Source organism: Notothenia rossii, assembly GCF_949606895.1.
Source record: "Notothenia rossii genome assembly, chromosome: 5".
In the NCBI taxonomy this organism is placed as follows: Eukaryota; Metazoa; Chordata; class Actinopteri; order Perciformes; family Nototheniidae; genus Notothenia; species Notothenia rossii.
The window spans coordinates 66807873-66834973 of record NC_136903.1 but is presented as its reverse complement, the minus strand read 5'-3'; the positions used below and the strand labels follow the sequence as shown (position 1 = coordinate 66834973).

The window sequence follows — 27101 nt, the reverse complement described above, 5'->3', positions numbered from 1 at the left end:
CACCCGAGAGGGCGCCGGTGCCAGCAGGGATCGTGTTGTTAGCATCTGGTTAGCTATAGCTGCACTAACGGACATATGGAGCTGTTTCCACAACAAGCTGGAGCTTTGGTCGCGAATTATGTCAAAGGTTATTTCCGAGGCACACCTTCACACGACCATTATAGTTATTAGCTTTTTTTTTCTTTTTTTCGAGCTTGCAAAACTAAAGAAAATACAAATGAAACAAAAGGTGATACAGACTATACAAATGAATGCAATAACAAAACAAAACATTTAATTAATAATTTAATAATCTGTAGTATCATTGTCTGATATCAATAAACAACAAAGCTTTAGCTAATTATAAGTCCGAAAAGGGGTCGGAAGAAGTTTACACTTATTTAATCCGACCCCTTCTCCCAAAATCTAAATTTGTAACTATTGAAACATATTTTTATTTTTTTTACATCTTAATATTATGTTAACAATATAAATGTATACTTGTATAATGTATATAATCGTTCATAATATGTATATCTATATACAGGCAAGTTAGGAGAATGGTCTCTATATATTTATATATACAGTATGTACACATACAAATACATACATACACAAATTCATAAATAGAATACAAAACAAGAATATAAATAGTTATGGTTTAGCAATTTCATCCCTGTACCTTGTGAGAATTGTGTCTTTATACCTCTTTTTGAATAGTTTTATTTTTGGACATCCCTTTAGCTCCTCACTCAAATTGTTCCAGATCTTCACCCCACAAACAGAAACACAAAAACTTCTCTTTGTTGTACGCACCCTAACATTAGTGAATATAAATGAACCCCGTAAATGATAATTCCCTTGTCTTTCATTGAACATTATCTGAACATTCCCAGGTAATTTAACGTTTTTTGCCTTAAACATGATTTATGCGATTTGGAATTCAACAAGATCTGACAGTTTTAATAATTTTAGCTCTAAGAATAATGGGTTTGTATGATCCTATAGCCGACATTTTTAATAAGTCTTATTGCTCTTTTTTGTAGAATAAATAGGGATTGTGTTTTGTGCTTTATAATTACTGCCTCAAACCTCTGCACAGTAACTTAAATAAGGTAAAACTAATGAACAGTAAAGAATGTAGAGGGAATTATGATCAATAATCTGTTTTGCCTTGTTTAATATTGCAATACTTCTTGAGACTTTGGAATGAGTATGTTTTATGTGAGGTTTCAGCTCTCATCAATTGTGATTCCAAGGAATTTATTTTCTTTAACTCTCTCAATGTAAATCCCATCCGTCTTAATGGATGCTTGTGTATTGCTATTTCCAAATATGATTAATGTTGTTTTATTCAAGTTTAAAGTGGACCTATTATGCTATATTGGAAAAATATATTGTAGGGCCATACCTATACAAAACATGTCTGTGAAGTTAGCGGAGCTAATGCCAGAATTCTACCGGAGATCAAATTAAATTCTGCTGTGATAAAACGCCATCCTGTTCTAAACCACATCAAAGATTATTTCTGAAACAGTATGGAGCTCAAATGCTTTTTCTCTTGCGGGTTTATCAACAAGGTGAGTTCCTTTTTTTATTTCCTGCTTTTTAAACACATGTGCTCTACAAGTACAGGTTAGCGAGGCTTGCTAATGTAAACAAAGACGAGATTACTTCCAAAATATATTAGTGTCATCAGCAAACAAAACAAACTTGAGTACTGTCGATACATTGCATATTTCATTAATATACATAATAAATAGTTTCGGCCCCAATACTGACCCCTGGGGAACACCGCATGTAATGTCCAAATTTAGTATAGTTATGAAAAAAATAAGAGAATAAATGAAAAACAGTTATGAAATATATGACAGTGAAACAAGAATACAGTTTAAAAGGGGAGTGATTTGTAAAATATCCCTAAAGAAAAAGAAAATCGGTTTACAGTTCTGTCTCATATGGGTGTTGAGAGATGTATCCATAGATCTCTTAATTTTGCTCTCAAAGTGCTCCAGATTGATGCTTTTAACTTTAATATTTAAAAACAAATCTTCCCAGGGGAGCATGCCCCCGACCCCCCTAGAGGACCTACAGGATGTTAGGTCCGCCCCCCACTTATAAAAAATAGCACTTTACCCCTGCTTACACCTCAGCAAGTCCTCCAACTCATACGACCACATAGGTCGATTGTTCAAGCCCTTATTACGACCAAATAGGTCATATATAAAAAAATAACCCTCTCTGGAAAATCCTAAATTGTAGGATAGTTTGGCAATTAAATGCATTTTGATTAGATTTCAAGGGAGAAGTGTATATTGTACTTTCAGAATCCACGTCCAGTGGATGTGTAGGATCTATAGTTTGATAGACATTGCGAAGATGATTTGAGGTCTCGCCAGGAGAACGCGTATGTCTTTCCCCCCAATGTAAAGTTAGCATCAACACTCACGGGGTGAAAACAGTATTTCGGTCTCGAAGTTTTCATAATAAAACCATATTCCCCCAACTGTCAAATGATTTTAAATCTATATCTGCAGTATTCATCCACTAAAAACATCAGTTTATCCTTGTTAATTACACAACATTAATTTATTTAAATTGTGTATAATGCTTTGGTGTTTTTCCCATAGGTTTTTCCCTTTCGATTCTGAGTGACACATTTCTTTTTTCAGAGGTTTTGATAGGCTAAAACATCAAACATGAAGCTCGGTGATTTGGATGTCTTAGCCGCAATGCACTTTGGGATATGGTGTTTATGCGAGGTGAAATCCAAAAACATTAAAAAAAATAATTTAAATAATACTTTATTCCGAGTGTGCTTGCTTTTCTCTTTGGAAGTCAGTCATCTGCCGTAGTTCTCTATAGAGCCCTGATTAGAAGACCTTTGGACAAACTGGAAGAAATGTCGCCGAAACTGAATATGTGACGTGGATCATAAATATATCGGCAATTAAACAACATCTTCAATTTCTCTTCACACAATACGTCTCTTTTCAGTATCAACACTAATTTGGCTGACTTTTATATTTGATCTAATTGGTAAATAGGCTGTATTTACAACATAACGGTGCAGAGCTGATAGACAGGGACTTGTCGTTTTTAAAGATATTACTGATTTTCTTTGAATATAAAAATGTAAATACTGAGTTGAGAGAATAGTCAGGGGTTTTGGCTGATGGGAGACACATCTATGGAATCACAATTTCAATAGCTTACCATTAAATGATGGATATACCTTTCCGTGATGTGTTACAAATATAACATTATATATATCATATATAATATATATGATATATATATATGTATATATATATATATATATATATATATATATACATTATCAGCTATAATATATAATGTATTATAATTCATAATTTATATAATAATATATATATATATGTAACAGTCGCGGGTGTACTGTGTATGTGGGGAGTGTTGCAGTAGAAAAAATTCCACTGTAGCGCCCGGCCGTTACCTTAATGGGAAACCCTACATGTTTGAGCACACTCTGTGAAACGTCAAGCTACCCCACAGCACCCCAAAAGAAAATCTCTGGCAACGCCACTGTGGGCTTAGCCCCGAATATTTCCAGGTCCAGGAAACGCCCCTGGGTATCTGCACTGCTACCATGTCGGGGTATCAATTCCACTGTCCGTCATCCCGTCTGTCCACATTTTTGTGTGGCAATAGGGTTATAGGCAGGGATGCACATAACTGGTACGCAGGTACGCATGCGCGGCAAAAATCTGAAATGCGTAACGTCACTTGTGTCATTAAGCGCCTTTGCGTACCTGATAGGTAATCAAAACTAAACACATTTAGTCTACACGTGTTTCTTGTCAACACTCAATGGAGTAAACTATAAGACATGTCCAAAAAAACAAAATACATTAAACAGCCACTTTGGCGTTTTGCTCCCCGCAAACAATCTTCGGACTTTCTTTGACTAATTGAACTGGAGCTTGGCGAGCCGCGCAGGACATAACCGACGGACCTGTGAAGCTTTAAGGCCCTGACACACCAGGCCGAAAACGGCCGTTTTCGTTAGTAAGTGTGCCCTTTCGCCAAAACTAAATTTGGTGTGTCCCGCACCGTCGGCCGTGACACGCCCTATTTGGCCTTTCATGGCTGACACACGGCCGATTCAGGCAGGCGGACAAAGAAATCACTCTGATTGGCTGTTCAGCTAGCGAATCAGTGCATGAGAAGCGAAACGGTTGCTTGAGAATGTCTTCCACAAGCAACACTCCAATGGCTGATAGCTCCAGTGCCGCACAAAACATGTTTTCAATGGACGAGAGTGAAAATGGAACGCACACGCTATTTGTTGTTTGTTTAGATCACGTAGTCTGTTCTTCTTCTCTGTCTTCCGGTTATTGCCTGTTTTTAATGACGAATACACACTACCGTCGCCTGCTGGTAAGGAGAGTTATTGCCACTCACGCATGCGCAGTTCGTACGTACTCGGCTGAATTCTTTGCTGTGTGTTCCAGTGCGACACATGGCCAAGACGCAGGAGAACACGCCGACGCAACAGTCGGCGTCGGCATCGGCGAGTTCTCTGGTGACTGCTTGGTGTGGCAGGGCCTTTACAGGAGGCAGAGGCTTAAGGCCCAGATACACCAGCCCGAAATCGGCAGTAAATGGGAGTCGGGCCGAACATGAGCATGGGCACGCCCTATTCGGAGTGTCGTGCGCCGCACCGTCGGGTCTTTTCTGCCGACCTGACGCCTTTTCTTGCCGATTCAACATGTTGAATCGGCGTCGGGAACACCACCGGAAGTCGGACAAAGGGATAACACTGATTGGCTGTTCAGCTAGCGAATCAGTGCATGAGAAGCGTTAACGGAAGTGAGGGAGGTAAACAAATGATTTAAAATGGAAGATGGAACACACACGGACGGCTATTTCACCTCATCGGTTTATAGAGCTCCTGTTCGTTCATGTTTTCAATGGACGAGAGTGAAAATTGAAAGAAAAACGCTATTTGTTGTTTGTTTATATCACGGAGTCTGTTCTTCTTCTCTGTCTTCCGGTTGTTCCGGTTGTTGCCTCTTTTGAATGATGAATACACACTACCGCCGCCTGCTGGTAAGGAGAGTTATTGCCACTCACGCATACGCAGTTCATACGTGCTCGGCTCGGATTTGCGGTGTGTTCCAGTGCGCGAAGTCGGCAAATACGCAGGAGAGTCCCGCGACGCAACAGTTGGTGTCGGCTTCGGCGACTTCTCAGGTGACTGGCCGGTGTACCTGGGCCTTTAGATCACTGGACGACAGAGTTGGTTGCCGTGTACACAGACGGTGCTGCTGTTAAACGTCGGTATGTACAGCGGAATTGTACCAAAATTCCGCCAACTGGCTGCAGTGGGAGACTCCTCTGTGCACATTCTGTGCCCCGTACACACACTGGAGAACTGCGCAAAATCAGCTGATCACAACGTTCACGCTCTGTGGTCAAGCTGCTGCTGTTTTATTTACAAAAAGGTGGAGCAAAACACACAGCTGCAAACTTACTCAGGGTGTTGGAAGAAGAGTTTGAAATCAGACAGAGGTGGAAGAAGTAGCCCACTCGTGTGTAGGAATACTCTTTTACAGTAAAAGTCCTGCTTTCAAAATATTCCTCAAGTAAAAGTAGAAAAGTATTCTCATCAAAATATAGTGAAAGTAGCGACAGTAAAAGTAGAAGTACTCAGATGTTGTACTTGAGTAAAAGTAGAAGTACCAGAGTGTAGGAATACTCTGTTACAGTAAAAGTCCTGCTTTCAAAATGTTCCTCAAGTAAAAGTAGAAAATTGTTATCATCAAAATATAGTGAAAGTAGCGACAGTAAAAGTAGTCATTGTGCAGATTGGTCCATTTCAGTATGATATGTTTTATAGTGATTGATCATTAAAGTGTTCTCAAAGCTGGTAAAGGTGCAGCTAGTTTGAATGACTTTGTATACTGAAGGGTAGCTTGTGAATTTACTCCATGTGGAACTAAAGTCTGATTTAACACTTGATTATATTTCACAGCATTCATCCACATCTGTAAAGTAACTAAAGGAATTAAATACATGTAAACTGTACACCATTTACCTCTGAATTGTAGTGGAGTAGAAGTACACAGTAGCATAAAATAGAAATACTCAAAATTATCTCAAAATTGTACTTAAGTACAGTACTTGAATAAGTGTACTAACTTCCCACATCTGAAATCTGATATGACTTCAAGTCATGTGATCATTTCTTATTTGATCCTTCAACTTGACCTCAGGAAATGCAAGGACTTCACAGTTTTGGAGAAAGCAAATTGGAGGCTTAAAAAGAGACAGGGAGGTGCATCTTCATCATCTTCATCATCTGCAAGAAGAGGAACTAGAGGACAGTGAGGAGGATAGTGAGGAAGACTGCACTTATTAACACCACGCTTCGTGTGGGGTGACTGAGTACGAAACGCTGTCTCCTGGTACTCATCTGAGTAACTCACTAAAAAGGTTATGTGCACCCCTGGTTATAGGGTTTGTTCTCCACAGTGCTCCAGATGTGATATGAGCCATGCGACGCTCGTAAATCTATTATGCCTCAATATGCAAAACAGTCATGTCCAGCTAATGTTTTTGAACTCTGGCCGGTCCATACATATATTTTTTTTTACAGAGCTTTGGAAGATATACAAAAAGTTATTAAGAAAGAAAACTCTCCACTATTACAAAAATTGTCTTGAGTCATGTTTCAGCAGATAATGAAACTGATTCTTAGTTATTTGGCAAAATAGCAATGTTTTCTACTTTCAAGCGTAATTATTCTATCGTGTAGGGACCTTTTTTTTTTTTTTATGATATAAGCCATTGATGAATTCTCCCAGAATCACCTGACCTGATCTCACACAGCTACACTTAATTAGGCCCACTTGGAACATGAAATCTAAAACGCAAGAAGGCTTACAAATATTTGGCAGTCTGGACGCCAGATGTGTCCACTCTATATCAACGTAATTCCCGACATGGCTGCCCTCAAACACATTCTGAATTATTATATGTTCTCCGAAAGTCGATGTACTGTAGACGATTTATGGGTAATAATGTTCTGCTCTACGTTGTGTAGGAATTGATAATGTCCCTGCGATAATAAATGTATGTATGTTTTTCAACAGTATAATCTGCTAGAACATAAATAAGGTGCAAACAGGTGCTACCAATCACTGAATATTGATTGCATATATTCAACGGCAATATGTTCACTATGCAGCGTGTGACCTTCAGGGTTGATTCAACCTGGGGAGAAAACGCAGACCTTTAGAGCAACATGCTTAACTGCACATTTGTGTCCTTGACTGAGGTTTCACTGAGCTGTGATTTTCAGTTCGAACATCGATAATCCAGACTGTTGTTTGAGGGTCAGTGTGCCCCATGAGAGGGTTCAGGGGAAAAAAAGAATTACTAAGCTTCTGCTGTCATTTTCAATGAATCTGACTGCCGTCACGTTCTGTCTCGCAGTGCTGCTGCCGAATGTTCACAGGATTGAAACAAGATGGATAAACAAACATCTTTCAGTCTGCTAGCAGTGTGAGCGGGGGTTAGCAATCTGCTGCCCTCCTGTGGATGCACTGTGACACTGTTCAAATATTAAAACATTAAAAAAACATTACCAGCGAAGCTGTAATAATTGATTAATCATTACAGCTTCTTTTTAATAACTCCTTCTCTCACATGGTTCATTATTGTATTCATCAAGCTTTTAATTTTGTAACACCGGTGCAACAAATTAATACTTTCATAATTTAATAATAGTGGCTGCTAAATCAATTTGTATATATTCACTAACTCTTTCTTTGCTGTTGAACTGTAAATGTCCCTGCTGTGGGACGAATAAAGGATTTCTGAATCAGATCCATAATTGTTCTCTAGCTAATGGGTACTTTTTCAAATGTTATCATGCCAGAGCTGATTCAAAACTAGTTCCCATTTAAAAAATATATACTTTATTAAATGCGTAATTTAGATGTTCAAAGCATCTTCTTCTTTCCTGTGTACTGTGGCAGTGGATGTATAGAATAACACATCCTGTTTTGATGCCTATATTATCAGGGGAGCAGTGACAGGGCAGGTATGCTCGTCCAACTGCTCATTAGAAGAAGGAGCAAATGAATCCTCTCGGGGATCTTTTCACTATGCAAGGCCAACAACAACAGATGCACAGGCAGGCTGCTGGAAAACGCTAAATTATTGGTTGATTCAGCTTTCTTTGTGGAGGAAGGTATGCCCAGATCCTATCGTAAGGAAGTACAGTAGACTGAATGTCAGCAGCAGCATGGCATACAGAATAAAGGCCTCAAGGCATGAGTGACTTCATCTCTGTCGTAGTCTGACACTGGAATGCATTATGGTCTGACAGCATGTAGACATGGCGGTATGGGATTGTACCCAAAGATAAAACGTGAATGATTGTTTAGGAATAGATGAAAGCCATACAGAAAACTACTAAAGAGGAAATGTTTTATGCTCATACATAAAGAATTCCTGCATAATAATGATGGCTATATATAGAACGCAACATACATTTCATTCTGCACAGAGCCTCAAAGGAGAGTAATGGATGTAGGAAGCAGAGTTGTTGTGAACGTAAACACTCAGTGTGAGAAAAAGTTTTTAGAGAGTACTTGTCCATGGACAAGTGAGTTTGGCAATTTACTTGTCCGAATACATTTTTCACTTGTCCAGAATGGACAAAAATTGGGGCCACTGGAATCTTCTTCTTCGCCATCGTATTTTACATTTTCACACATAGGGTTGGGTATCGTTTGGATTCGAACGATTCCGGTTCTGCTTTTCGATTCTGGTTATTTTCGGTTCTTTGAGAGGGTAAAAATAAGTCCCATGATAAAGTGGGAGAAAAATATATTTATGAAAACATTAAGTCAAATCTGTATTCCTATTTACAAATCACTTCATACTGTTTAATTTCTTATGGTTATTGAATACAATTATATAAAAATAATTTCTTCATTATTTAGTTAGTTCTAAGTGGTGCAGTTTGAGAATGTACAATTGGCCCAGTCTCCTCTGATGTTACACTGCAACCTGCCTGATACCTGCCTATGTAGAAAAGCGCTAGGCCTTAAATATAATGATAATAGGCTAATAATAATAGCTTATAATAATAAGTAATAATTAATTATTAGGCTACTTATTAGTAGCCTAATAATAAGGCCTAGCGCTTTTCTACAACTCAAAGACGCTTGCACGCTTACACATGTCCTTACGCATGTGTATTACATGCTGCAGCTGCCCAGCTGCTCACTGTTTGTAAAAGTAAATAAATAGTATTTTCATTTCAATAATGTACTTTCTATACCCTGCTTCATAAACAATACTGACATCCCTGTGCTCCTCCGAGTCTGGGGGTCCGGGGATGTGAGGACAGCGCGAGGACACAGGGAGGCTGCTTCACTTCATAAAGGAAATGGCGGTCAATATTAACAACACAGGAGCTAAAACGCTTAATAACCTTCATTACGTATTAGAGAAAGTTTGAAAAAGATGAGGCTGTTAAACGGGCAGCGGATCCGCTGTGTGTAGAAAGAGAGAGAGACGCTGAGCTGCACCATGCAGCGAACAGCTGATCCGGAGAATAGAGAGAGAGAGAGCTGTGGTCCGCGGGGCTCGGCCTCGCCTCCTGTCCCCACAACTCTTATTAATCCCGGTACCGGACAATTGTTATTTGTTCCTACTCGGAACAGAGTTTTGCTTCCCAACCCTGCCACTGTGCTACACTTCCAGCGCTGCCCCGCCCCGCCCTAACTGTACAGAAAGCGGCGAGATGCATTCCCTTAGGAATCGACAAGCAGAACCGAAACTAACATTTCTAAACAAACAATGGCGGACACTGACAATTTGCGAATGAGTTCTGCCTTCTGTAAACTGAATTTATCAATAAATCAGGGCGAAAAACGTCACTTGTCCGCCGGACAAGTCAATTGAAATATCTACTTGTCCGATATTGTAAATAACACGTCCCGGACGGTGGGACGTGTACTTTTTCGCACACTGAGATATAGTATTCTTTCAGTTTTCTGTTTTTGTGTCATGTTTTCAGCTATTTGTGGCTATAGAATAACTGATGCGTACATTGAAGTTTCTCAAAGTTACATTTTATACAGAATTTGTTTTTATCACCTTGTTTCAGAAGACTTTGATGAAGTAGGCTATATGCAGTTTAATCAGTAAAATAAATTCAGTGTTAAAGCTCAGTTTGAATGTGTGAATGCAGTGTCTTTAAGACACCTCACAGATACACAGGGTTGGTCATTGGTGTGAATTCCTTACACATCTTGTGTGGTATTGACTTCTGTTTGTAATGAGCAAAGGTGGAAGCAGGATGTTGTTAACTCTGCAAAACCTGGTATGGATCAGGTTGGGGAGGTCAATTGATCAACGTCAATGGACGCTTTCACACCAAGGCCCTTTCTAATTCATCTAATTCCCCTCCTCGACTCCTATCCTCGTGTCTTAGTCCCGCCCACAGGAGATGCGAGTGGAGGAGTTGAGGAAGGGAACCGAGGAGAGAGGAGGGGAAGCAGCAGGCGGTTAGAGAAATGAGAAATCCTCTCCTCTGAGTGGTCATTTTAAAGAGACGTCCATTAATGATGACAGGAAGCACAGCAGCCCTCTGTCTGATGGACAGAACTGTGTTCATGATGACTTATTTACTTTTAATTAATCAACAGTGCAGTATAATGAGACAATAACAGGCTACAGAAAGCGGCGGACTGGGAGGAAAAAGTGGCCCGGAGATTAATTGACAGACAGGCCCACTTAATGCGCGGCATGTATCGGCCGGCCGGCAACGAAAGTATTTTACTTAACAAAAAAACCTATGCATTTAATTTAATTTTGGACCATTATTCATATAGTAATCACATTACCTGAGCCCTTGAGTCGCCTAGAGCAAAATAGTTACAGCATATATTTATTCATTTTAATGTTAACAGATCATTGATGCAATAACATTTGGACCCAATTTGCCTGACTTGACACATGGAATAAAACATGGGCATAGGAAGCATCCTCAATGTGGGTGAGACAATTTAACAGGGGGTGTGGGCAGGTGGTGGACCTCACCTCCTCTAGGGGGGTCCAGGGGCATGCTCCCCCGGGAAGATTATTTTGTTAAATGTTGAAATTAAATGATATTGGCCAGTTCCATACTGAGCAAAGAAATGATCCTTGATTTTTAGTGTTCATCTTAAATATAGTCATTTACAGTTAAAGTGTCCCATTCTGTTCACAGAAAAGAATATGGAGAGACTCTCTGACATTCTTTCCTCATGTCCTCCTCCTGAGCCTCAAAAAAGCTCTGCCTCATCCTGGTCTTTTCGGCAGCGGAAAGCCTCAGAGCGCTGGAAAGAAGCAAGACCACACCACCTACAATGCCTTCTAGAAAAAGAGGCTGTTGGTCATCCCCTGTGTGGCCTCTGCCACAAGCCGGCTGTTATTAGGTGAGATAACATTTACCTTTATTTAAATTACTTTACCTAATTGTAATTTTTCAGTATTAATGCTCAGTGCCCTGCTATTTCAGCTAACATGCATGACTTTTGGGATGTTAGAAAACTGGATACCTAGAGAAAACCCACATGAAAATGAAAGTAATTCTAGGATATTAGAATAATTTTGTATTTCATCCCAAGGTGTAGAGAGTGTCTCCCCGAGGAGTGGTTCTGTGGAGACTGTGATGTACTTCATCACAAGAACCAGCCACTCCACAACAGGGACAGTTTAATGAATGGTTTTTTAAACCAATTAGTCCAACAACGTGTGTTGTTAGAGTGGAAGGTGGATATGACACCCATGACCAAGGTATGCTCTCCCAAACTTACATTTTGATGTTCACATGTCTCTTCGGCCAGCATATAATGGTAATTAGTGCTTTTCTTTTTTTTTTGACAGCTTGCATATTGCCCACTGTGAAAGAACCCAACTGCTCCTGTAAAGGCACAAACTTCACTGTGGTACCAGGCAAACCAGTGATTTCAATTACCATCAACGGTAAACAAATATATATATATTTGGATTTCTATCTAATTGTTGTTATATGTTTACTGTTGTGGGCTGAGGCATTGTGCTTCCACTTGGAGTAAAACCTTCATGTAATATCTGTTAATCTTTGACTATTTGTAGATGGAACTGTTGTAAAATGTGTCTTAATTATGTTTATTTACTTGTTCCAAGGGCGTTATGACTTGCATCTGCCACTATATGTCTGTCAAACTTGCCAGTAGCAGTGGACCCCCGACTTGAAAGTCCTCCTTAAGAGTGGATACTGGCCAGCTTCAGTCAGTATTTCCACACTTTACACCTTGGACCTCCTGAGCTCCTTTGAAGAGCTCAAGGTCATCTCTCTGGGATTCTCCAGACAGGCCTTTGCAAAGCTGCTGGAGCATCGCACAAAGTGTGGAGTAAGTGTAAATATTCTTTACCATATTATACATTATAACATTTCCGTAAATAGGCAAAATCACAGCAATGTATGTAATTATCTTCCAGTCTGGACCTGTCAACGGAGATGTACTGCAGCGCAGCTTTCTGGAGTTCTCCTATGCCTCGTATGAGGAAGACCAGCTCTGCTGTGGTGCTCCTTTCATCTGCCTTGCCTGCACGCCGGAGATGTTGGCTGTTTCTGCCGATGGAAACAGGAAGCTGTATCGCTTTCGGCGAAGTGGAAGGTGCTGTTTTTACAATGTTGTTATTTAACTTTTTTGATTACTGTTTATATTTCATGGATATATTTACTAATCTTTTTTTCCTCAGTTCTGATGGCAGCGCCTTTTTTAATGGGCTCTTTGTAGCAGAAGACAGCGCGGTGGCTGCATTTGTCGACAAAATACAGAGATCACTGAAAAATGCAAGTTTTTATTCGTCATTTTAACTTATAGGTATATCACAAAAATAGCCATGTATATCCGACCCTGACTTTCTTCAAATTCAGCTACTTCTCCTTACCATCTACTCCAAAATCAGATAATTAGAACCAATGGTGTAGATCGTGATTGCATTGCTTTTAACTGATTTGTCATGATGTAATGTGTGTCTTAGACCCAGGGAAGAGGCACATGTGGGGACTCCCAGTGGACAGCAGTGAGGGAGACGTCAAGGAGGGCTTCGAAGCTGGATGAAGAAGGGATGGAGGTGGCTGTATGTCGCCATGGGTTTCTTTTGAAGGCCTTAAATATGTACAGGGGGGAAATATTCGCCTACCCCCTGTATCTTCAAAAGGAACTCATGCCAGCCAAAGCCAAGTTCTTCGCCATGGATGTGGCTTGCAAGTACTGGCCGTACATGGAGAAAGCTGCAAGTGTCCTTCCTGCTCTCCAGGAGCTGACCACCATGAAGCCATTCCTCAGTGTAATGCATGCTCGAGCCCATCCATCCATCCATCTTCTCCCGCTTATCCGTGGTCGGGTCGCGGAGGTAGCAGTTCCAGCAGAGAGCCCCAAACTTTCTTTTCCCTGGCCACATCAACCAGCTCTGACTGGGGGATCCCAAGGCGCTCCCAGGCCAGCGAAGAGATATAATCCCTCCATCTGGTTCTAGGTCTACCCCTTGGTCTCTTCCCAGCTGGACGTGCCTGGAACACCTCCCTAGGGAGGCGCCCAGGTGGCATCCTAACTAGGTGCCCGAACCACCTCAACTGGCTCCTTTCGACCCGAAGGAGGAGCGGTTCAACTCCGAGTCCCTCCCGGATGACCGAACTTCTCACCTTATCCCTAAGGGAGACACCAGCTACCCTGTGGAGAAAACCCATCTCGGCCGCTTGTACCCGCGATCTCGTTCTTTCGGTCATGACCCATACTTCATGACCATAGGTGAGGGTAGGAACGAAAATTGCCCGGTAGACAGAGAGCTTTGCCTTCTGGCTCAGCTCCCTTTCGTCACAATGGTGCGGTAAAGCGACTGCAGTACCGCTCCCGCTGTTCCGATTCTCCGACCCATCTCACGTTCCATTGTTCCCTCACTCGAAAACAAGACCCCGAGATACTTGAACTCCTTCACTTGGGGTAAGGACTCATTCCCTACTTGGAGTGGACAGTCCATCGGTTTCCTGCTGAGAACCATGGCCTCAGATTTGGAGGTGCTGATCCTCATCCCAGCCGCTTCACACTCGGTTGCGAACCGATCCAGTGAGTGCTGAAGTTCGCAGACCGATGAAGCCATCAGAACCACATCATCTGCAAAAAGCAGTGGTGCAATCCTTAGTCCACCGAACTTTAGACCCCCTCCCCCATGACTACGCCTCGAAATCCGATCCATGTATATTACAAACAGGATTGGTGACAAAGCGCAGCCCTGGCGGAGGCCAACCCTCACCTGAAATGGGTCCGACTTACTGCCGAGGACCCGGACACAGCTCTCGCTTTGGGAGTACAGAGATTGGATGGCCCTGAGTAGAGACCCCCTCACCCCATATTCCCGCAGCACCTCCCACAGTGACTCCCTGGGAACCCGGTCATACGCCTTCTCCAAGTCTACAAAACACATGTAGACTGGATAAGCGTACTCCCAGGCCCCCTCCAGGATCCTTGCGAGAGTAAAAAGCTGATCCGTCGTTCCACGACCAGGACGGAATCCGCATTGTTCCTCCTCAATCTGAGGTTCGACAATCGGCCTGACCCTCCTTTCGAGAACCTTAGAGTAAACTTTCCCTGGGAGGCTGAGTAGTGTGATGCCTCTGTAATTGGCACACACCCTCTGATCCACCTTTTTAAAAAGGGGAACCACCACCCCGGTCTGCCACTCCTTCGGTACTGTTTCCGACTTCCACGCAACGTTGATGAGACGTGTCAACCATGACAGTCCCTCAACACCCAGAGCCTTCAGCATTTCTGGGTGGATCTCATCCACCCCCGGGGCTTTGCCACTGTGAAGTTGTTTGACGACCTCAGTGACCTCCCCCCGGGAGATTGGTGTCGATCCCCCGTCATACTCCAGCTCTGCCTCTAACATAGAGGGCGGAGTTGTCGGGTTCAGGAGTTCCTCAAAGTGCTCCTTCCAACGCCCTAACACTCCATCAGTTGAGGTCAACAACGTCCCATCCTTACTGTACACAGCTTGGATAGTTCCCTGCTTCCCCCTCCTGAGGTGTCGGACAGTTTTCCAGAACAACTTTGGTGCCGCCCGAAAGTCCTTTTTCATGTCTTCTCCGAAATTCTCCCACACCCGCTGCTTTGCCTCGGCCACGGCTGAGGCTGCTGCCCTTCGGGCCTGTCGGTACCTTGCGACTGCCTCGGGAGTCCCCCGGGATAACAAATCCCTGAAGGCCTCCTTCTTCAGTCGGACGGCTTCCCTGACCACCGGTGTCCACCAGGAGGTTCGAGAGTTATCGCCCCTTGAGGCACCTAGGACCTTGAGACCACAGCTCCCCGCCGCAGCTTCGGCAATAGAGGCTTTGAACACCGACCACTCTGGTTCAATGTCCCCAACCTCCACAGGAATGCCCGAAAAGCTCCGCCGGAGATGTGAGTTGAAGGCCTCCTGAACTTGGGCCTCCTCCAGACGTTTCCAGTTCACCCGAACTACACGTTTGGGCTTACCAGGTCTATCCAGAGGCTTCCCCCGCCACTCGACCCAACTCACCAACAGATGGTGATCAGTTGACAACTCCGCCCCTCTCTTTACCCGAGTGTCCAAAACATACGGCCTCAGGTCCGATGATAGGATAACGAAATCGATCATGGACCTTCTGCCTAGGGTGCTCTGGTACCATGTACACTTATGAGCATCCTTATGTTCGAACATGGTGTTTGTTATGGCCAATTCATGACTAGCACAGAAGTCCAGTAACAAACCACCACTCTGGTTCAGATCAGGGGGGCCGTTCCTCCCAATCACTCCCCTCCAAGTGTCTCCATCATTGCCCACATGTGCGTTGAAGTCTCCCAGCAAGATTAAAGAGTCCCCTTCAGGAGCCCCATACAGGACTCTTTCCAGGGTCTCCAAGAAGGCCGTATACTCTGAACTGCTGTTGGGTGCATAAGCACACACAACAGTCAGAGTTTTCCCCCCCATAACCCGCAGGCGTAGGGAGGCAACCCTCTCGTCCACTGGGGTAGACTCCAACAACGAAGCACCCAACCAGGGACTTGTGAGTATCCCCACAACCGCCCGGCGCCTCACACCTTGAGCAACTCCGGAGAAGAATAGAGTCCAACCCCTATCCAGAAGTAAGGTTCCAGAGCCGACGCTGTGCGTAGAGGTGAGCCCAACCAGATCCAACTGGTAACGCTCCACCTCCCGCACAAGCTCCGACTCCTTCCCCCCCAGAGAGGTGACGTTCCACGTCCCCAAAGCCAGCTTCTGTCGCCCGGGTCTGGTCCGTCGAGAACCTCTGCCTTCGCTGCCACCCTTCTGGCAGCGCACCCGACCCCATCGCTGTTTCCCGTAGGTGGTGGGCCCGCGGGACGGAGAAGCGGAGGTGTTGCCCACGTCGCCTTTTCGGGCTGTGCCCGGCCGGGCGCCGTGGCAAGCCCGGCCACCAGACGCTCGCCGACGAGTCCTCCTTCTGGGCCTGGCTCCAGAAGGGGACCCCGGGCTTCCTCCGGGCCGGGTATCCTCACTTCGTGTGTCGTCTTTCATGAGGTCTTGTGAACCAATCTTAGTCTGGCCCCTTCCCTGAGACCAATTTGCCATGGGAGACCCTAACAGGAACACAAGGTTCCAGACAACACAGCCCCCAGGTTCATCAGGGCACACAAACCTCTCTACCACGGTAAGGTGCTGGTTCTTCAGAGAAGGCCATGCTCGAGCCCATGCTACCAAATGCGAGGTATGTGAAATATTTTTGTATCACGTACATTTATATTTTTTATATTCATAATACTGAAGTAGTAAATATCTAAGCTATACTGTTTAGTATAGTAGTATGTAGCCTCTTTGCACAACAATTCCAGCAACCTTTTACCATCAGATTATATGGAGTGGGAAGAACCAGGAGAGAGCAGGGAGGACCGCTGGGGAAGAGGTGGAGCAGGTCAACAGCTACCTGTCCCGTTGTGCCCTGACAACAAAATACATGTACAAAGCAGGTGAGTGGAAGGTTTTGCCCTATTATTGCATAATTCTTTAGATGACACATCATAACCTCATTATTGCTTTCAAAAGCACGACTGGACATGCTCACAGTGCATGCAATGGGATGGAACAGGAAAAAAGGTGACTCCCTTCATCAGGCACTTTCCACAAGATATGTGAAGGTGAGCCTCCTATTAAAGGTGTTGTTGTGTCCTTTGTCATTTGCTCATGGCTTGTTGTTAATCATAGCAAGTTTTAATCTTGATAAATGTCCATCGTCTACTGTTTATCAGACTAGTAAGAGGCCCCTGGAAGAGACTGCAAGTCTTGAGGAACTCAAGACGGAGCTACATTGTGTCTCAGATGACATGGTGTCGACGTGGATTTCCGACGTGAAGGAATGGGCATCTGGTAAGCACGACGAGATAACACCAGCTACATATCATTGTCCATGACTGTTTGAATTTACAGATTTGATCCTAAATAGCAGCCAATTTTAAGGCAATAAGGCTGATTTTTCATGCCACGTAATGGGACCCTCACTGGATTTCAGTAGACAGGGACATAATCTTCAAGCAATAGCAAGCCAACTATGTGTCCATGTTTATCTCTGATATGTTCCAGTTTCCATAGTTGTACCATCAATTTGTGTTAAAAGGTGTTAAATATGTTGCACAACTTTGTTTCTCAAAATTTGAAGTTCTGTTATATGAAGGTATACCTTGCTGAGTTATGCACATATCATGTAGACAGGGCCGGCCCGTAGCACTGGCGTTATAGATGTTCGCCTAGGGCGCCAGATCTGGGGAGGCACTGCGCTGGTAGAAAAACATTTTTGACCGTTGTAGCTCATCATAATTTTTGGCTTTGATGTAACAACATTCATAATTAAGTAAATGTAACACCCTTTTTTGACCCCGGTTACACTTTTCATTTGCCCTGTATGATGGGCGCTGTAAGTGATGAAAAAGGGGGGATGTTGGCTTATCTGGCGCCCGCAGCTCACAGCCAACGTGCGAGTGAGCTTGGGAGCGAATGAGAGAGAGAGGGAGGGTGCACCGGTACCGGCGCTGTTGTTATTAGAATCTGGTGCTAGCTGCTCTAACGGATATTAGAAGAAGACGTTTCTACAATAATGTGGAGGGATAGTCCTCTCCAGTCAGACTGAGAGGCTGATAACTACAGCTCAGTGAGGTAAAGGACTCTGAGTGTTTAGATAGTTAGCTTTAGTCTAAGTTATCTCAGTGGGTCTCAAACGGTTTGGTCACAATTGATGTAAACAAATATTTCCAAGGCACTCCTTTATAATTATTGGGATAAAACAGGTTTGAAATCATTTCAATGTATACTATAGGACAGTATACCAAAAATATTGTTTTAAACTGGAGAGATTAAAAAAAATGCACGAATAAATAAATGTTAATAGGTCAAATAAGATATGAACGAACAACAAAAATAAAATCAGTTACATTTATTGGTTATTGGCTATGGTAGGTTATTGGTTATGTTCACATACTTATTTGATTAATAAAATGTAAACCAATCTTTTTCATATGGGTGTTTAGAGTTGTACCCCCTAGATCTAGTAGTAATTCTGCTTAAAGTGCACCAGATTGAAGCATTTTACTTTAAAGGTCACATGTCATGGCCATTTCCACTGATAATAATTCCATTGTTGAGGTATACTAAAATAGAAAAATACTGGGCAATTTTCCAAACTCACATTGGTTTTGCATACAGCATCTCGTAAAGTATGTGTATTCAGCAGTATTCACTTTCTCCACTAAACGGCTCACTGCAGCTCCTCCCTCCCCCCGCCCCTCCGTGATTTCCTTGTTTAGCGATACAAAGCCAAACACAGCCAAACTCAACCTGAACACACACAAAGTCACAGCTGAAATAAAAACAATAAGTGTGGCTTGATATTGAGTAAGAAAAAGGTTTATAGATTGATAAACGCTGTGAGAATGGGTCTGCAGAGAGAATTTTGCGCGATCCCAACTGTCTTTTATCAGCATGCAGCCAGGGAGCAGAAATCAGCAGGGCTGCCTGCACTGAGTGTGTGTGTGTGGATTGGTCAATTTGGACCAATCAGCGGGGGCTTAACGTAACGGCTCCGCGGACGTAACGTAACAGCTCCACAGATTGGCCCATTTAGTTCGTAAGCACGTACCCGGAAGAATTAAATGGATGATGACGTCATGATGACGTTTCACCAACGAGGCGTTTTGGGGAGGTATTTTCTGTTTTAGAGTTTTACTCGCTACAGGGTGTACTTTGAGGGTTTTGACCCTGCACACCGTTTACATGCAGAAAAACCTTCATAACACACAAGGGGACAGGTAATAACCGGAAAAGCATGACATTTGACCTTTAAATGTTAAAAAAATCTTCCCGGGGGGGCATACCTCCGGACCCCCCTAGAGGATGTGACGTCCACCCCCCATTCTATTGTGTATTCCTTGGATACTCTATTGATCTTTATCTTTTCTATTGTACGATTCTCTGGCTGGGGCGCCAACTCAAATCTCGCCTAGGGCTGCAAATTGTCTAGAGCCGGCCCTGCATGTAGAACAGTGGTTTTCAAAGTGTGAGGCGCGCCTCTCCTGGGGGGCGCCAGAGAGCTTCAGGGGAGGCGCAGCGTGAGACACAAAAGAACGAGAAAAAGACGAGTAAAGTGACACTTGCCCACTTTTGTCTATCTGTGGAGACCGAGTTCCCCCACCTCGCCAAAAAGGCTGTAAAAGTGCTCATTCCCTTCACCTCCACCTACCTGTGTGAGTGCAGGTTTTCCGCATTGACTTTGATCAAAAGCAAGTGCCGGTAAAGGCTGCAGCCAGAGGATGATCTGCGTTTATTCCTGTGTGCACCAAAGACGCAGACTCATTATTCCCACTAAAGTAGGGGTGAGTGTAATAAGGAGGCAAAGTTGACCTTCAGTGTGTTGCCGGGAGCATATAATAGACCCTCCAGAAAAACGCGGGCAAAAATCCTTGATGATGCGGGCTAAATTCCTTGATTATGCGGGCTAAAATCCTTGATTATGCGATTAAACATGCGGGGTTTTTATGTGATTTTATGCGGTGAAATTGCGGGAAGTTGCGAAATATGCGGAAAGTTGCGAAATATGCAATATATGCGGGGAAAAAGAATAACAATTTTTTTAAATATTGGGCTGTCTTATTTCTTCTCTCTCACAAAACCTGCCACTAACGTTAAACCCCTTTACTATCCAATTAAACACATTCAATGTTTATTTATTGTAAAAGCAATTGGGCTATTTTAATCTCACACACACACCCACACACACACTTTTCCGCCTCATTCTGTTTTCATTTACTCGTACGTTATCTGACCTGCTTCAATCTTGTAGGCTACTCACTTCGTTTGTTGTAGCCCTCGTAAGGATTTTGGAGGTTGATGCCTCGGTGAACGTTAGTTGTTTGGCTTTCTTGTCCGCAGCAGCAGAAAGCATTTTCGAATGTTTGAATGAATCAAAGTGGGTCGTCACCGTCGATTTTCTCTTATGCTCCAACACACAGTTGCACGGGGTGCAGAATAGTTTCCCCCCACTTTTTGCCCGGTCTTTAGTAGAAATGTTCGTCGGTAAATGAGATGGATTAGATTTTTTCATCTTGGTGTTTTTTCTATCGTGTGAGCTCCACACGTTCACTCTATACAGTGTTGTTTACATTTTGTGATGCGCGAGCTGATGACGTCACGTCAAGACGAGTAAACTTTTTTTTCCTCAACTTTGTGTGGAAAAATGCGGGGATTATGCGGCCTTTTGATAAATATGCGGCCTTTTAATAATCTGCGCCATTTTGCTGATTATGCGGTAAATTCTGCGATCGCAGAATCGCGTTTTTCTAGAGGGTCTAATATAAGGATGTATCCACAATGTTGAAAATGTAAAAAAAAAAATGTCTTGACAACACGGCGTGCGAAAATATACGGGTCGTGCTGCAGCTAGATGCCTGTCCTCTGTAAGAAGGTGTCGGCGACTGACATGCAAGGAAGAACGGCTGTCCACAGGCTGTTCCAACTTTATCAACTGTTTTAACTTCCAGGGTTGTGAATTGAACATGTAATTGTAATTGGGTGTGTGGTATATTTTCATGCACGGCACACGCATGTTCCACAACACACAAACTGAACAACACTCAATTTCCTGATCGCTACCAGTGTCCCTGCGATCTTGTTATAACAACAAGTGCACGTTACTGATGCAATATGGTTGAGACCATTCGGGCTTATTCTAGAGGGGTGCAAGGAATAGTCCAAGTATTGGGGGAGTTTTATACAATATGTTTAAAACATAAAAATAAAAAGGTTTTAAAAAGTTATTGTTTAATGTTTTAAGGAGGTGACGCTACTCAGCCAATCAAATCGGTGCAGTCAGCACGATAGATTCAAACACAGAGACGAGACAAGAGGAGAGAAGCAGTCGGAGTAATTTCAAATGGCGGAAAGTAGACAGAGAAAACAGAGCATTTAATTACATTTTCTCTTACTGGACCTCTCTGAAATGCAATTGAATACCCCTGCATTATAGCAACAATAATAATAATAACAGCAATAATAATTGGGAGGGGGGGCGCGGCCATTCTTATGTTCTCTGAGGGGAGGCTCACCTTCCCACACTTTGAAAACCCCTGATGTAGAGTGTTAGAACGTTCATTTAGTTTAAGGGTATATCTTAAGTTTTCTTATTGTGTATACATTTGATTATTTTGAAAGTACATGTTTGGAGTTTTAAACATAATTTGTTATGCTATAATGAAAATGTGATTCATGTATATACATAACTGTGATTGGATTTTAGCTAACTTTACAGCCAAGAAAAAGATACTCGATCAAGTCATGCTTACACGGAGACTGCAAGAGGAGAGAAGGCATCCTATTGTGGGAGATGGCGCAGCATTGCACATGGTTGCAGAACATGGCAGTTGCTCTAAAAAATAAGGTGGCTGAGGAAGGTAAGTTGAAAGCAAAACTTAACCTACCTTGTAAAGTATGAGTTTTGAAGGAAAAAAAGTCAGCCCAAATCATTCTTGGTCACAGAAATTGGATGGAGTATAATGGCCTTTGCCCTTTCGACCCGGCCATTTTACATAATGAAGTCCCTTGACAGTGAAAATCATCTTTATATGTACATGGGAGAGAATATACTCCATTGAAGTGCTCTGGCCTCGTGAAGCAATCTTACTTTATAGTATGTCCATATAACAATATTTTGTGTATTTTCAGATGTAGACAAGGGGAATGGAGGACTTGGGTGCACCCTAAGAAGGAAGCATGCTGAGGCGTTGGAGAGGTTGCAGGTGGTACTGCAGCAGTACAAGACTGCTTTAGGTCCTGATGCTTGTTTCCTTCAACATGAAGAGGAAAGTCAAAGTGGCCTAAGCAGTTCAGACACCAGTGAAGATGAAGAAGGAAACATAATTTCGGTAATTTACTTATGAATTAATGTACAGTATCTTTGTTGATTTAGCCTCAACCTAGACATGTTGCTTTTACTTTTGTATTCATTAATGCTAAACATACATTGTGTATTCAAAAACCTCAAATTTGGTTTCTGATCTGCCCCTCTTTTTTGTTTCTCTGTATTTCCCCAGATTGCTGCTGCTCTCAAGCACGAATATCCGCCAAGACTTGATGTGCTATCAGAAATGTAAATACTTTACTGACTTTATATTTAGAGATTGTATTCATACTCCTCAATGGAAGATCACCCTTGAATATGTTGACCATATGACTTTTCCCTATGCCGCAGCATCAGCAGGGTTCCCGCGGGGTCTTAAAAAGTCTTAAAAAGTATTACATTTGATAATCTGAATGTAAGGCCTTAAAAAGGTCTTAAATATGACCAAAAAAATAAGAAAGGTCTTAAATATGATTTAGAAGGTCTTGAAAATGATAGGATTTGAAAGGTACTTCTTTGTTGCGTCTAAATGTGTTTTGGGGGAAATGTCCGGGCTGCAAAGTAACAAGGACGGCAATAGCCTTTCAGTTCCCCCCAACGATTTGTATTAAATTAAATCCACATGGAACCAGTAATCATTAACTTTGTTTCCCCCGGCCCCTTATTGGAGAACACCCAGCTAGTAACCTAGCAACCAAGCTTCAGCTAGCGGCAGTCAGAAACTCAGGTATCTTCAAATCTACTTACAAATAAATATGGGGAAGTGTCAGTTCAACCGTATTTGGTTGGAAAACATCAAATTTAGTGCTTGGTTGAAACCAGTGGAGGGGAACGTGTTTGAAGCCCGCCGCACCTTTTGCAAAATAAATTGGCGTTTGTTTTGCTAATGTATTAGCTAGTTTAGCGTTAGCTAGTGCAGCAGCTCCGAGCAGCTCCCGCAACAACACCGGGCGACGTTTGGGTCTACGTCAACCCTAAAAGCGGAGGTGCTGTAGACGCTAAATACCGTAGCTAAACACCAATCATACAACAGCAACGATGAAAGATTGTAGCCAAGGCAGCAGAGCTCTGAATATAGCAGGTCACCCTGGAAAAAGAGATCTTTTGATCTCAAGGGGCTTTCACCTGGTTAAATAAAGGCTAAAAACAAATAATCGATTATGGAAAAAATTAAAATCACGATTATTTTTGGTCAATAATTGACATCACGACTATTAAATACGATTATTCATTGACTTTGAAAACATCCATTTATTGAACTTTAAAACATAATGTGTATAATTTGAACAGTATATTTTTAACTGTTGATTACCCTGAACGTATAATTCAACTGAAAAACCAATACAAAAATTAATTAAATAAATGATACATTTAAATAAATAATATAAAAAATAATAAATACCAATAAACAAGATCAACAAATATTTTGGAGGGCACTTCCACAAGCTACTAAACATATATAAATATGATAAATAAAAATAAATTAGAATAAAATGAATTAGATCAAATATGTTCTAGTGCACTGTCACAACCTAGCAGACCCGGCGCCAGAACAAATCTAAAGGGAGGGCATATGATTTTCATGGGAGGGCACACAAAACCGTCATGTGCTGCTGGCCTGCGGCACAATATATATTAAACAGCAAGGCCAACAGCATTGCGTAAAGACGCACACTTATCGCAAATGCATACACAAATAAAGGGCAACATAGAAACCACTTTTGAAACATTGTGTGCGTGGCAGCACAAACACTGGTAAATCACGAGCAAGGCACACTGGTTGAGGGTGGCAACTTCCTCATCGTTGCACTCGGAAATAAATAGTAGAGACGGAGACGATGAACTGTTTAGCCCGTGGTTTATTTTCCTATGCACTGCAGGTGCACCCTTTCGCTCAGCCGAGCTAACTTAAAACATTATTTTGGCCAACTCTGCATCTTTGTGCAGCGTATACTCAAACAGCGATAGGAAGAGCCCACTGCCTGACTCGGACATGCTGTGGAGTGAATCGTGGTCACCTCAGAGAGGGAGTTGGTTGACAGCTAAAAAAGCTATAATATCAACGACAGCTGACACGTAATAACGGTTCCGTGCCAGCTGATTTGCACCAAAGTACTCATTTCCTTATTTGTTTCCTGGCGTATCTGTCTCTCTCTCCACAAACTCTCACATGAAATGTGTTTTTTGATGCGGCATGCCTTAGCAGTCCTTTATCAGTCTGTAATGCGTGTTTCCAGTCACAAAAACCTTTGACCGTAAAAGCCGCATCAGATGAAGACGTATTTACTTTAAACTGTCTACAGGGGAAACAAAAGGCTGCGTCTGCTTTTAATGAATATTCAAGCCATGGTCTGTTGTTGTACCATGCAGAGGCAAAAGTGCGCTTCTTTCCTGAAAACAATCTCCCTGGATAACGATCCAGTTTCACCTGGTTGGGTTTATTAACCCCAAGATGACATGGGGCTGTTGGTCTTTGAGCAGTTGCTGGCCCAAAAGTAGCCTACCTGTTGATGTGTAGTGGAGGCACCGGCACGGAGGAGGAGGAGGATGCTGGCGGGTGTGGTATAGGGTGTGGCAACGCAGGTGGTGATGGTAGGGGCACAAGGAGCTGTGCCTCGGAGGACAGTGTTGGTGGCGGCCGCCTTGATGAGTCAAGGCTTGGGCTCGCTAACTCAGCCCCGGGGTTTGCCGAGGTCAAGCTTGTGACATTAAGGCGTGCTGCTGCAACGGCAGGTGCAGGGTCGCCAGCAGCACCATCGGCAGCAGTTCTTTCATCGCTATTTCGTTTGAATAAATCCTTAGACCTTTTAAGCCAATTTCTGATGTCCATTTTGTAATTCAAACAGAAATGGGAGTCTACAGAATGCACAATAAACAAATCCAGAATAGGCGGCAGAGTGTGACGCTGTGATTGGTCTAAATGTGGACGAATCACAACAGACACATGCATTTATTTGACGTAGCCTGCTTTAGTTACTATCTGACATCACGTACATCGTAGCATAAAAGTTCGCAGTTTATTTATAATTTAAAAAATCAAATATATATATATATATATATATTTTTATAAATAATAAAAAACGTGTTTATTGGGGGAATGGCAAATGGGAGGGCCTGGCCTAATAGTTTTTTTCGATTATTTTGTTTTCGTGATTGTGGCAGGCCAAAATTAAAACACGATTAATTGCTCAGCCCTAACACACATACACATACACACTTTTTGGCTAACACAGTTCTGTACTGTTATGCTGTTATGTTCAGTCATTGTTCTTATGTTGAACATGAATACATTTACTTTGTAAGTAATTATGGGATGTATTTCTTCTTTCATAGCAATTTTCCTTCATACTTTCTTGCCGTGAAATAGGTCTTAAACTCTATTCAAAGTGGTCTTAAAAAGGTCTTAAAAAGTCTTAAATTTGAGTTGGCAATACCTGCAGGAACCCTGATCAGGCCAAACATTTCACTTGTACACAACTTAAATTGTATTGAAGAAAATGCTCAGCGTCCCTGGAATGCATCCTCAGCAATGAACCATTCACTTTTGATCCTTTTTGAAACACTATAATGTTAATTCCTAAATCTCCAAGTATATCTTGCTGGTTACCATACAACTTGGTGAGCACATCATTGTCCAAGAGCAGGAGGTCTTTTCCTTTTTTCCTAGATTATTATTTTCGATATCTTATAGGATTTACCTGTCATTAACTTTATATGACTGCACCTGTTACACCGCAGGCCAATAAGAGCTTTCCCCTAATTGTTCATTTTTGTTTATTTTGCGTTACTTGATTTAATTGCTTTGTCAGTTATATTTCCTTTTTGGTCTCCAGCTATTAACCTGATTGATTGAAGTACTTCAATCAACATGTACAATGCACAGTCTTTTAGGATGTATAATTAGGGACATTGAGATAAACAACAAATAGTTTATTTGGTGAATCACCTCATTGTTATTCTCAAAACCAAATAATACATTGTTATAAATTGTTATATTTGATTTACACATAGAATGTACATGTTTAATATATATACAAGTTAAATCATAAAAAAATGGTTGTGTTGTATGATTTCTTAATACTGTATATTATAACCGTTTGCATAACTTGATTTTATGTTCTGTTGTCCATGCTTTTCATGTTAGACTAACCCCAACGCTCTAGAGTCAAGACATACACCCTTATGGTGGCCTTTTACTTGTATTGTGGTGAAACACATAAGTAAACCATTACCAGAGAGGACCATTTTATTGTTTTAAAAACAATGTTATTGATGTGGTTGGTTGATGAATAAATATAAATTAAGCATACGTCTGTGGTACTTTTTGTTGTTTACATCACACTGCATTATAATGCGTTTGGAAATAAATTCATTTAGAAGTAACAATATGGGTTAGCACTTGAATATTTTTGTAAAGAGATGATCCTCATCCGGAACACTGGTTGTTGGTTTAAGATAAGATAGAACTTTATTGATCCCAATTTGGGAAATCTTTGCGTTGCAGCAGCATTAAAAATACATGGCATTATACAATACAAATAAAAAGACAAGAAATAAAGAAGAAAATATACATATATAACAAGATATGCAAGGTATTATATTTACATAACTATGTGACAGATGGAATATTAAATATTACACTGAATAT

At 42.1% G+C, this 27101-nt stretch overlaps 3 protein-coding genes across 4 annotated transcripts in view; 2 read left to right on the top strand and 1 right to left on the bottom strand.

The window, feature by feature from the left end:
• Positions 1–26879, bottom strand: part of ngfb (nerve growth factor b (beta polypeptide)) — a 61693-nt gene extending 34814 nt beyond the window's left edge. For both annotated transcript variants that reach the window (XM_079683727.1, XM_079683725.1), the window contains exon 1: positions 24958–26879. The gene's annotated coding sequence lies outside the window, so the exon portion shown is untranslated. The remainder of the gene's footprint in view (positions 1–24957) is intronic.
• LOC307038864 (uncharacterized protein) lies at positions 12487–13554 on the top strand (the record flags this gene model as incomplete). The annotated part of the gene is made up of 3 exons (XM_079680538.1): positions 12487–12686; positions 12772–12865; positions 13057–13554. The coding sequence occupies 3 exons, from the start codon at positions 12487–12489 to the stop codon at positions 13552–13554; spliced, it is 792 nt and encodes a 263-aa protein (XP_079536664.1).
• Positions 21924–22809, top strand: LOC307041638 (uncharacterized protein). Its single transcript, XM_079685091.1, has 3 exons — positions 21924–22007; positions 22279–22478; positions 22647–22809. Exons 1-3 carry the CDS (start codon positions 21941–21943, stop codon positions 22704–22706), a joined length of 327 nt encoding a protein of 108 aa, XP_079541217.1. The 5' UTR covers positions 21924–21940; the 3' UTR covers positions 22707–22809.
• Positions 26880–27101: the final 222 nt, after the last annotated feature.

Bases quoted from the DNA above. Each gene is read 5' to 3' on its own strand.
- LOC307041638 (XM_079685091.1), top strand. From the start codon at position 21,941: ATGGCGCAGCATTGCACATGGTTGCAGAACATGGCAGTTGCTCTAAAA. The intron at 22,008-22,278 runs GTAAGTTGAAAG...GTGTATTTTCAG, and splicing joins AAATAAGGTGGCTGAGGAAG to ATGTAGACAAGGGGAATGGA. The intron at 22,479-22,646 runs GTAATTTACTTA...GTATTTCCCCAG, and splicing joins AAGAAGGAAACATAATTTCG to ATTGCTGCTGCTCTCAAGCA.